We start from the raw sequence: 11,438 nt of genomic DNA on the forward strand, positions 1-11,438 counted from the left end.
TCCCTGAAGATCCCAAAAAAATGTGTATAATATACACAACAAATAATTGGATAATACTTTCAGCTGCGTTTAAAATGTGCTTTAAAAAAAACATTTTATGGCTTCAGGTTAATAATTATAAATATTTAGTTGCCAATAACTTATCAAATAAAAATTGTTTGCAACGGGATCAACTGTTATAATATACATACTTGCGTTCATATTTTCATAAGACGCTCGAGATAAAAAGTTGGAGTTTATAAGTGCTCCCTGAACGCAGCACAAGCGTCACAGAATGGCGTCTGTATTGGACTACAATCATTGGCTGCACAAAACAATTACAGCTGCTTCAACTACAAATATTGCAATATCTCCTGCGCATGCTCACTGAATGTTTCGGTCACCTAATATGACATTTTAATTATGTATGCATGAGACAAACGCACGATGGTGACATTCAGCTCCATGTTTTTTTATCTGTGCATGAGTATGTGTTATGCAAACTTTGCAAATGTAACATCATCCCAATAAAAACAAAGACATTTTGTGACCTTATCTAATTGCTATGACATGTTGAAGCCTATTGTCATTATAGTATGGATAATCCCTGTAGAATAGCTTAATCATTTAGGGAACAATATGTTACTAAAAAACTAAAGTCAGTTATATTTTTTATAAAATATTCAGTATTATACTGTAATGTGTAAACCATGTGCACCCTCACTGCCTCTGAAACATGAAGCAAACACCCTCTGCTGGTTAATAAAAGGATGACACGCACGTACGTATATATCTGGTATATACTGTATACACACAAACACACACACACACACGCACGCACACAGTTGATAAATACCAATAGCTATGCTTATTTAAGTACTAAGTTTGTGGAATGGTTCATTTCAGAACAATTCATTTACTATATAATTAAATACAATAACTACTTTATGATTAATAACAAACAAATGTGTATGGCCATGCTGTGAACAATGCAAAATAAGATATAGTCATGGGGTAAATTGAGACAATAAAAGTGTGAATTTATGCTTCTTTTAAAACTATTACATCTGTATGATTCGTATACAACATACCTTTAATATACAAAATACACAACACATGACATACTAAACAACTGTATACAAAATATGTAGTACAATGCATGTACAAAAAACTGGTGATGTTATTCTATACTTTTGTAATTAACATTTATATTTCAATGTTTAATTTGTATCTGTTGTATCCAACACCTTAAGTTTGCTCCATCAGCTGCTTCATCATCTGTAAAAACAACAAAGCAAATACTCGTTATTAACTATCTAGGCTTATTAGTGTGAACTAAATTACACTAATATCACTACTGCTACATAATGTAAGTAACTGAATACATTTACTTACTTTATTCTTCTACTCTACTACATTTCAGAGGGGGATATGAATACATTACTGCATTATAGTTACTCCACAGATTCAGATTATTCTTACAAAATATTATCAACAAACTATATATGATATATTACTGCAGATGAAGGTACCAACAAATATTCTTATGTACATAAATAAAAAACAGATTAATGAGTACATTTGATGTGTTTAAAGTTTGCTAACCTTGTTTTAAAAGCATGAAAAAAGCAAGAAAATACCCTTGATTCTAGATTCACTAGGTTAAAGATGTAATCATTAAATAACTTATGTGAATCTTTCTTGTATTTTTAAGTCATTGTAGCATTGTTTAAAAATGTATGTTAATAATGAGTATTTTAGAGTGTTATTAAAACATAATACCAAAACAAATAAAATAATGTAAATAGTTATAGAATATCTGACCGGCTTCTGCTTCCTCTTGGCTTGCATCATTTCCTGCTGCTGCTTCAAGCGTACTTCCTCCAGACTCATACAGCCACCTGAACACATGAATGCATCAAAGATCATAATATTTTAAAATGTATGATTCTTAGTTGGGACTTTTGAACTTTTACTTTTGTTTTACTTGAATCTGCATAATGAGTATACTATAACTATTCGTACATTTTGCTGATCTGTACTTCTACTTAAGAACACTTAAATGCAGGACTTATTTACTTTATATGCTGTCTTTTTCAGATCATGGTATTGCTACTTCTTCCACCCTCCACACACATGTACATTAATATTAAAGTCTAAAAATAAACATATGAATCCTATTAATTATAAGATGTATCAGTTTCTCTCACCCACAGTGCTGGGGCTGATGGAGACAAACGCCATTGCTCTGCTCAGCCTCAGCTCCTCCAAAGCGGCGAGCTCCGCCTCTGCCTCTGATCAACCAATCACAGCACACGTTAATATTTACCTGACAATAAAACAGAGTTTGTAAATCTGATTTAACGCCTAAACATAAAGACTCACTTCTCTGGATCTCTCTTCTCTTATTGGGGTTCGGGGGGATGACCGTGAAAGCTTTGTTACTGAAACTGAAACAGATCAGAAAGAAAAATAATACTTATGCCTAGATTTACTGACCTTTCTCTTTTTTCTTTGTTTCTAAATACTGAATTCTATAATGTGAAGCACATTTCTGAATCTATACTAAAATATAAAATAAAAACCTGGCTGTTGATGTAAGCAAGCTTTCAATCTAAGTAATTAGCATATCAAAATAGGTGGATATTTTTGAGATACATTATTTGGAAATAAGTCTTTAATTAAGAAAACTCCTAATTGAAACTACAGTAGTTATGTTTAGATGTTTCTTGCATCACAAAGCTAAGTTCTAGCCCTTTTTTTTATTTAACTGGCAGTCACTCAGAATCACTGGAGGTCAGGACCCTCCAAAAGGTTGTTTCTTCTTTAAAAGAGTTTATAAAATAAGATTTGTATTAAATTATTCTTTCCTACAGTATATTCAAGAGCAGTTTACTCAATTTATCAATGAGCTGATTGAAAGATAATTACTTTGCATTCGTCAGTTAAAATATTTATGTTTTAATGCTAAAAAGTACACATTTTTATTTTTGCTCTCCTCCTATTTAACTATTTGAATTTAAATGTAAATGGTGCAATGAATAATTGAAGCAGTCCCCCATTATGTCAAGATTTCTTGAAGGAATGCTACCAATAAAAAAGAAATGCTTCTTTTTATTATGCATTCAAATTTCCAAAGCAGACATGTCACATGGTATTTTCCAGAGTTTTGGATCTGAATACGTCTTTTTCCTCTGCTCACCTGTTACTGACATGTTTGCTCTCGGCTCTGACCCCCTGCTGCTCCTTCAACTCCCGGCATTTTGGGTCAACAGAGCTGGCCCTCCTACAGTAATCCGGGTCAGTTCTGGGCCTCTTTGTTGCTGTTCTGGGGGCGGTGGAGCTGGATCTGCCCCTCCTCTCACAGCTCGGTTTGCGGGTAGGTCCCCTCACCACGGTGCCCCCCTCACCCTTTTCCCTCTGCGGGCACCTTTGGCAGCTCGACGCGCGGCTTTTACGCACGGAGGGCACTATTGGTTCACTTGTAGTTCCGTTAACCGTGCGTACTTTCCCCGCTTTGCCCTTCTCTGGTTTTTTACTCGTCGCCTCCACTTGTTTTGACTTGATCACTTTTGTAGATTGCATTTTCATGTCAAGGTAATACAACCGGCATCTTTAAAATATCCAACTCTTCGATTAAAGTCACAAAAACCTACATTTTAAACTCTCAGGTGTTCGGTTGCTATGGTTGTTGTTGCACCCTAGCAACTGAAGTGTGAAGTCAGGGAGATCATGGTAAGAGTTCTGGTGCAAACTTTCAAAATAAAAGAACGAACCATGTAGCAAATATGAAAAAGGATTTTTTTATGACAAAGAAATAAAAGTATAAATAGAGGATACGAGTTAGTGATGTATGGCAAATAGATATATTTTTCTGTACTTTTATATCCAAATATAATCTTTAAATCAGATAATCAAAGTCCTCATCAGAATCCGAATACTTCATTTATCCCATCCTCCAAAAAATTAAATAAAGATATTTATACAAACATTAAAGGTTACGGTAAAATGTCCAATAAAATATAAAATAAAATATAGTGTAAATATGTTTAAGATATCAAAAGTCCAGCGCGGATATCAAAACATTTGCTTTAGATGCATTACAAAGAGAAGAATGTGCATACGTGGTAAATAATTAATTCTAAAGTAAATATGGTCAACTTCATCCATGGTTCTGGCTTTTTTAATGTAGACATGCCACATAAACAGAGGCAGATAGTTAGAGCAATCATAACATTTTTAGTGCAGCCCTATTTTCTGTTACTTTTTAACTTTTAGCTGAAAACACTCCAGTTGCAAGTCTGCATTTTATTTTTGAAAGCCTTGGCGCCTGGTTTCTTGTGTGTTTCTGCCTGTGTGTGTAGATTGATGTAAATGCAGATTAAAGCGAGTGACGTCAGTATTAAATCAGTTTTTCTTGTCAGTGTCCTGTCTGTGGACATCAGTATAGCTGGCGCGCGACAGGTCACATGACCACATACTATCACATGACACAATGCAGAACGTATGACTACATATATATATATATATATATTTCTATTTTCTTTCTTTTTGTTTCAGTACAAACTGAATAAATTACCATTACATACAATTAATGAAAATTATAAAACCGTAATATTAGTTTTAATATATTTAACTTTATATGACACTGATTAGAAATTGGCACTAAACAAATAATGGTATCAATCATACATATAATTATTTATGTTTAAAGGTTGTCTTTTGTTTTGTGCAGTAGCCTAATGCATCATTGCATGATTAATATGTAATGTCCTTTTCCATTGCTTTTATTCTTTCTTTACACTAATTGTGCTGTAGTGAATCCAGCAAGTCTATACATTTAAGATAATTTGAGTTTATGAATGACATTGGTTCGTTCCCAATTCGTACAGCTCTACAGTTTACTGTAGAAACACACATTTGATTTGTGATTGAGTTATGCATGCTCCAAACAAACCTCCACACATTAGGCAATATATGGGACCGCAAAATAACTTAACAGTGTGTATACTGTATTTAGTTTGAGTATGCATTTTGTTTTGCGCAGTATTCTATTCGATTATTGCATGATTTATATATTGTTTCCCCTTCCAGTGCATGCGAAAGTAGGCTATAGACTATATCCTGCAGCAGGATGTTTCTGAGGCTCTGGTCCTCCTGAGCTCTGAGTGGTGCTGTCTCGCCGCTGCCTCCTTGTGAAATCTGCCTTGCATTGCATTTCTCCAGCAGCGGACTAAGCAGGCCCCTCGCAGCCGCTACACGGTGGCACCAGGCCGGGCTCATTCCCACCACAGACCCGGCAGGTGTGACTGTGGTGGTTTACCGGAGAACGGCGTGCTCCACAACCGCCTCTTGATGCTAGATTTACGGACTGCTCCGCGGGAGAAGCCGATGCAATCCTAGTCAAAGTGCGACACACACACACACACACACACACACACACACACACACACACAAGCCCATGCACATGATAAACGGGCCTCGATTGCAGTGCAACTTGGCGTTTTCTGCCTCTCTGCAGGGGCTCGGGGTGGATAATCAGAGGTGAGGTTGGGGGAGTATTGTCTGGCGGAGGGTGACGCGCACTTTGCTGTCAGACGAGGAAGTGAGGCAGCTCACACACGCCCATTCCCAGCCTGTCGTCCCTTGCTAAAGCAAAGAGCTTCCCATCAGATAACAGCAACAGACTTTATAAACATGCGGGCACTTTCGGGGGGACAGCACCGGGAATAAGCTGCAGGACGAAGCCGATTTTCAGCGGTAGGTGACCGAGGCGCTTTACGCATGAGAATTTCCCCAAATGTTTTTATCGTGAGACTTCTCCACTGTGAAGGCCTGTCTCCATCTTTATTTTTGTGATAGTCACATGTATGCTCTCTGGCCTATCTGTCACCTTGAACTGTGACTCTCCGTGTGTTTTCAACGGGATAAAGTGACTCTGCAGGCCGCGGGAGTGAGCAGGCTGCGGGCCAGATGTCTGCATCTGCCCGCTGAGAGGCACCTGCCTGCGGGATGCTGTTAGCCGAGATCAGGCTGCATTCTGAGCTCACATTTACTTCAGAAGCCCCCTTTTGATTCAACTTCGCACCCCCTTTCACTTGTAGTCATCCTGATTGTACACTGTAGTGACAGTAGGGGGATCCTCATTCTGCAGGGGGGCCTCCTGAAGCCTCACTGGGACCCCTGGGTACCAAAACTCCCGTGTCTGTAATTTACAACTCGTTTTCTTCCAGTTTGGTTGTTGTTGTTAGTTTTTATAAAGGGAAATATAAACTTGCTAATATTAGTATTGTTGAGCCTACATTTATATTATGATGTTGTTATTATTATAAATGGTATTGTAATTATATTAATATATATGATGATATAATTATGATAACAATTTCTTTTTTTATTAGTTATGAAAGACAATTCAATTTTAAAAGGTTTTTATACGTGTTGTACATATTGACCTCCTTTTTTCTTTTTATTAAATGACTTATTGTTTCTGCTTTTGGATTGTATTGTTTTTGTTTGTAATTATCTATATAACTATTATATTATACATGGTATACTACTATAGAATATATACAAATTATAAAGTATAACTATATTAATCTAAAGCTGAAGCAGTTAGCTGATTAATTAATTAGAAAATGGATAGAAATAATTTGGCCATTACTTTTGCATATAGAGAAATATTAATGTGTGTGTGTGTGTGTGTGTGTGTGTGTGTGTGTGTATTGCAGAGTGTTGAATGATGGACAGGGAGCTGGTTCGTGGGAGCCAATCTGAACACGGAGAGTCCACCAATGGGACCACGCCAGACACCTCCACCCCTACGACCCCCACCCCCCCTCGNTCTTCTGCTTTGGGTTTACTGGCAGGCCGCAAACAACTTCACTGCGTATACTGCCACCGAAAGTCCCCGGCCGGAAGTTACTTCCGAGTAAATCGCCAGAACACCGATACCTCCTCATCTCCACCGCTCCCATGATTTTTTTGTGTTGCCATAAGTTAGTCTCTCCGTTGGTGCGCGGGGATAATGCTAATGCTAATAATGCTAATGCCAGCAAATACAATGGCGGCTTCAAAAAACGTTTCAGGGGCGTGGTTTGCAATTTGCCCAGCCAATAGAAATTGGTACTTTTTTGGTAGCAGGCACTAAAAATGGAGGTAAAAGTTCCCGGCACTAAGTACTCTTTTTGGTGTGAACGCGACATAAGGGGTACTCACGGAACCAAACGGGAAAAGTACGGGGAAAAGTACTCCGGCGTGAACGCGCCTAATAAGTTGAGCCTAATATTTTTTAATTTAAACTTAATATTATTGCTTTCAACTAACCTAATACGGTTCAGTTTTTTCAGTGAGCTCTTCTGAATACTCCACTGTACTTTATTGTAATAAAGTACAGTGGCAATTTATCCAATCTCTTTTGTTCAGCCAGAGGAACCTGTCTTGCCACAATGGAGTACGATGCTGGGGGCCCAGATGAGCTGAGCATGGCCCCTGGTGATCGCATCATCATCGTGGGACTTCTGGTGTCTTGTTTTGAGTGGTTCACAGGGAGGAAGGAGGCCACAGGAGAAGTGGGTCTGGTGAAGACAAGCCTGGTGGAACCCTCCACTGACATTACCCAGTGAGTTTACCAATATCACAGAGTTAGCTGTTGTTAAATTGATTTGCAATAGAGTATAATATCTTGTTCTTACGTGGTCACCTTTCCAGGTCAGAAGATATTTTTTTGGATGGAGAGGAAAGAACACTCTTCAGTGTGCAAGAGGACAAAGTCATAGAGGAAACAACTGCGTTACTGCAGAAGAAATCCCAAAATGATACCGGTCAGAAATACAAACTTGGTGAGACAAAAGCGCTGCAAACTCAGAGGTCAAAAACCCAACAAGTATTCCAAGCAAAGTAATAATGTTGTCATTGCCTATAGAAAAACAAACACCACTTAGCCAGAAGGCTTTCATCATGTAAATGACATACATGTTTGTGTCAAATGTCATGGCAATCAGTCAGAAAGTGGTTGATAAGGTTCATTGAAAAATGTTGGTAATACTGAACAAAATCTTAAGGAATTGTCAAATATCAATAGGATTCAATCAGACTCATACCATGTCCAGATAGACAGTTGTTGAGGTTTCACTGGGTTTCCTCATTCTCTTTTTTTACTTTGTTTTGTTCAATCCCAGGTACGATGAGTTGCCAAGACGCTGAGAAAAAAAAATCACGTAAGTATTGACATCTACAGTAAATGTCATGTTAATATATCTACAGTAAAAGTCTTGTCCACTCTGTATTACATATTCTCTATTTCTGATTTTCATTTTGCAGTCGGCACTTCAAGCAAAGTTGACGCTCAGACTGACCTTAAGAGAAATATTCAGAGGATACTTGATCAGGGAAAACACTCATCACCAGGTCCCGTAGTGACCGTTAACGGGACTCTAAAGGAACTGCACCTTGCAACAGAATCAAAGAACCCCATCCCTCCGTGCTTCACGGTCCACCCGGTGGTCGAAGGAAACACCAATACCGAGAACTTCATCCCCCTCCTCTCTTTACTGGAGGGACGAGACTACAGAGCAGAGTTTGGCGTCCTGTATGGACTGGGTTCAGAACTCCTCGCGTCCTCCATCTTCACCGGCCACTCGGACGAGGATGAGTTGATTGCCTTCCTGGGTGTTGCTAGGGAAACAGCCAGGAAGAAGCGACTCTATTGGCCGCATACTCGGTTGTGCTTTCTGTTGGGTAAGCTTTGTGCTGGGAGGTTGAAGTTCAGCCAGGCCCGGGTTTACTTGGAGGAAGCCCTCAGCGTGCCACGAGAGGGCTTCACGGACCTCAGGTTGTTGGCCAGCATCTACTCAAGACTGGTTCCCATTTACCTCCTGCAGAAAAATACTGAGAGTTTCTTTGCTCTGGCCGAACGACTCGTTGCCTTGCTATTTGGAATCCCAGACTGCCTGGCATGTTTAGAAGACAACTCCGCTCTTAAATACATCCTCAAGAAAGCTGTTCTATCTCACAACCAAATGGCGGAGGCCCGGGCTTGTTACCAATTGGCGAAGCACCACTTGACTCATGCTGAAGGATTGCGAGTTGTTCCTTATCTTGAAAGACTACTTGTTCTTTCTGGTGAAGCTCAAAGGACTTGGGGGACCTCTCCCAGTCAGGACTACCTCACACTGGGAAGGATCTACAGCGAACTCCAGCTCCCCCACCTCAGTGTCAGTTCAGCCAGGAGAGCTTCTCTGCAGCCCTCTGCTACACTGACAGACTGTCTCAGCAGCATGGCACTAGCTATGGACAATGTCAACAAACTGTATGAGTTCACAGAACAGGAAGAGTCCATCCCACCTAAAGTGGCTCCATATTTACACCAAGCCCTTTCTTCTATCCAAGGAGAAGGAAATGATCGATACCATGTTCTGGGTCATCGGATTACTGTTTGTCTCAGCCAACTGTTTTGCAAGAACTCAATGGTTGGACACGCCATCTGCCGCATGCATACTCTGATCAACAACAACGGACCCTCACTCTGCATCTCCGTCCCAGAAAGAAACAGTGCCCTCATCTGGCTGGCATGGCTTCACATTGACAATCATCAGCCAGATGTTGCTTTGGATGTCCTGGATTTGGTCCTAGCTTCCATGCCAGAACACTGCACGACCCCTCAGGAAGGTCTGTGGAAGTCTTTATGTGTTCAAAATAACAGTCAGAGGGATTGAGAGGGGGCAAGTAAATGTTTCTAGTATCTTAGGAGCAACTTACAATTTTGAACTACAGTCAAATACATCATTGTAATTGTCATTGTTCACTGAAACCAGCAATCTAGCACCTTGCTAACAAACTAAGCTAGTCTTAAGATTGATGAACATTTTAATCATTGCTTTCTATGAATGATTGCCCTGGTATTCTAGCACTATCTCTGAGGCTAAAAGTCGATTGTGCTTCCTGATGTCCTTTTCCCTATTTAGTCCACAGAAAGGTATTGGATCCTTAGAAAAGTTATTACTTAACAGTGATTTAGATTTTGCAAAAGTACTTCCTGGTTAAACATCCAACCAAAGGAATCGTTTAACTCCAATATTTAAATGCTATCATGTGCTGCTCTTTACTCATGCACAAAGCAGTCACAGTATAGGTTTGAACTGAAGAAATGTGCAGACTTTTTAAAGATGTGTCTTCATTAAAAAACAATAATCAGTGTGATGGCAAGGCAAAAACCGATTTGAAAACAGGCTATTTCCAAACAGCTGAAGTAAATGTCTCTAATTTAACACACAGGTGTGGTCCTCAACATGCGTGGTGTTGCACTTCGATACATGGGTGACCTCCGGAGGGCAGCAGAGAGCTATCAGGCTGCTGTGGACATCTGCCAAGAGTATGAGGACATGCCAAACTGGGCTGTAGCTCAGGCTAACCTAGGTAAGATAGAATAAACTTCTTGACACATGAATGGACTCTGGTTCTGTGGGTGACTGTTGTTCTTCTTGAAGGGCTGTTGTGTCTGAAGGCTGGAGCTAAAGGACTAGCCCAGAGACACCTGACAGAGGCTGTGCAGCTCTTCTCTGAGCTGGAGGAAGGAGGGCATGAGGCTGACTTCATCACCGTGCTGCTGGAGCTGGGTCAGCACTATGTGAAGCAGCAGCAGCTGGACTTTGGGAAAGGATGCTACGAGTGGGCTCTTCTGCTAGCTATCAACGCTAACCTGCTAGACTGTAAGTATAGACACCAGATTCAAGACTTTATTGTCATGTGCACAGTAGCTACAGCGTAGATATTGCAATGGAAAACTTAAGTCACAGGCTCCTCCAACAGTGCAACATGAATATATATAGGACATAAAACAAATAAAACAGATAAAATAGTGCAAGAGAATGTTTAGAAATGTTTTTAGAAGAGTCTATAATACAAGTACATGGAATAAGATATATTAGATAAATAATTTGCAAGATACAAACAGATTAATGTTTATGAATGTTCTTTAAAAAGTTCACACAAACACGTTGTTTAGATTTTGCAGAGGTACTTGCTGGTTCAACATCCAACCAAGGTTTTATTATGATTTGTGTCTTCAGATGAATTGAACTGCAGTACAGTATGTAAATGCTATTACAGATGTAGCGATTCATTTCAGACAGTTTGAAACGCGAGGGCCGTGATTGGTACGTGATCTGCCCTCGCTCAAGGGAAAAACCTCAGCTTGACTTGAGCCGCATCCGTGATAGATACATGTAATTATACATGAAAGCCAACTGCAGGATCATTGATCCACCAGGGGCAGGCCACAGCTCAGGAAAAAAGCAGATACAGACGCGGGAGCACGCGGACGTAAGACGCATAGCACGGGAAACAGACTAACGGCAAATAAGGAGAGCTGGTAAAAAACAAAACCACCAGGAAACAAAAAGGAGAAAAAAAAACGGAACGGAGAAATGCAGGGCCGGCCGATTAACGCTAAACACATCCAC

General features: G+C 39.7%; 2 protein-coding genes across 3 annotated transcripts in view; one reads left to right on the forward strand and one right to left on the reverse strand.

Annotated features, from left to right (window-relative positions):
- The window catches only part of LOC104940793 (uncharacterized), a 100,599-nt gene that overhangs the window by 78,134 nt on the left and 11,027 nt on the right, over nucleotides 1–11,438 (forward strand). The window contains exons 6-11 of the mRNA XM_010765770.1: nucleotides 7,402–7,597; nucleotides 7,687–7,817; nucleotides 8,157–8,195; nucleotides 8,299–9,645; nucleotides 10,252–10,392; nucleotides 10,464–10,685. Of these exons, the coding sequence (XP_010764072.1) occupies nucleotides 7,402–7,597; nucleotides 7,687–7,817; nucleotides 8,157–8,195; nucleotides 8,299–9,645; nucleotides 10,252–10,392; nucleotides 10,464–10,685 (2,076 nt within the window). The remainder of the gene's footprint in view (nucleotides 1–7,401; nucleotides 7,598–7,686; nucleotides 7,818–8,156; nucleotides 8,196–8,298; nucleotides 9,646–10,251; nucleotides 10,393–10,463; nucleotides 10,686–11,438) is intronic.
- Nucleotides 1,071–3,587, reverse strand: LOC104940784 (epithelial-stromal interaction protein 1). Of its 2 annotated transcripts, XM_010765761.1 has the most exons (5): nucleotides 3,182–3,587; nucleotides 2,365–2,429; nucleotides 2,190–2,273; nucleotides 1,804–1,880; nucleotides 1,071–1,257 (listed from the first exon to the last, which is right to left on the reverse strand). In XM_010765761.1, exons 1-5 carry the CDS (start codon nucleotides 3,568–3,570, stop codon nucleotides 1,228–1,230), a joined length of 645 nt encoding a protein of 214 aa, XP_010764063.1. In that variant the 5' UTR covers nucleotides 3,571–3,587; the 3' UTR covers nucleotides 1,071–1,227. The 2 variants fall into 2 exon arrangements, with proteins under 2 accessions (XP_010764063.1, XP_010764064.1); XM_010765762.1 differs by lacking the exon at nucleotides 1,071–1,257 and having other exon boundaries at nucleotides 1,854–1,880; nucleotides 2,194–2,273.

The sequence above is a fragment of the Notothenia coriiceps genome, unplaced genomic scaffold (assembly GCF_000735185.1).
Source record: "Notothenia coriiceps isolate Sejong01 unplaced genomic scaffold, NC01 NC01_scaffold00002654, whole genome shotgun sequence".
In the NCBI taxonomy this organism is placed as follows: domain Eukaryota; kingdom Metazoa; phylum Chordata; class Actinopteri; order Perciformes; family Nototheniidae; genus Notothenia; species Notothenia coriiceps.

What these genes read in the sequence shown, in the direction of transcription:
- LOC104940784 (XM_010765761.1), bottom strand. Translation starts at nt 3,570, where the DNA reads ATGAAAATGCAATCTACAAAAGTGATCAAGTCAAAACAAGTGGAGGCG. An exon ending in CATCAGCCCCAGCACTGTGG is followed by an intron (nt 1,881 to 2,189) that starts GTGAGAGAAACT and finishes TCATGTGTTCAG; the next exon opens with GTGGCTGTATGAGTCTGGAG. An exon ending in CCAAGAGGAAGCAGAAGCCG is followed by an intron (nt 1,258 to 1,803) that starts GTCAGATATTCT and finishes TTGTTTTTACAG; the next exon opens with ATGATGAAGCAGCTGATGGA.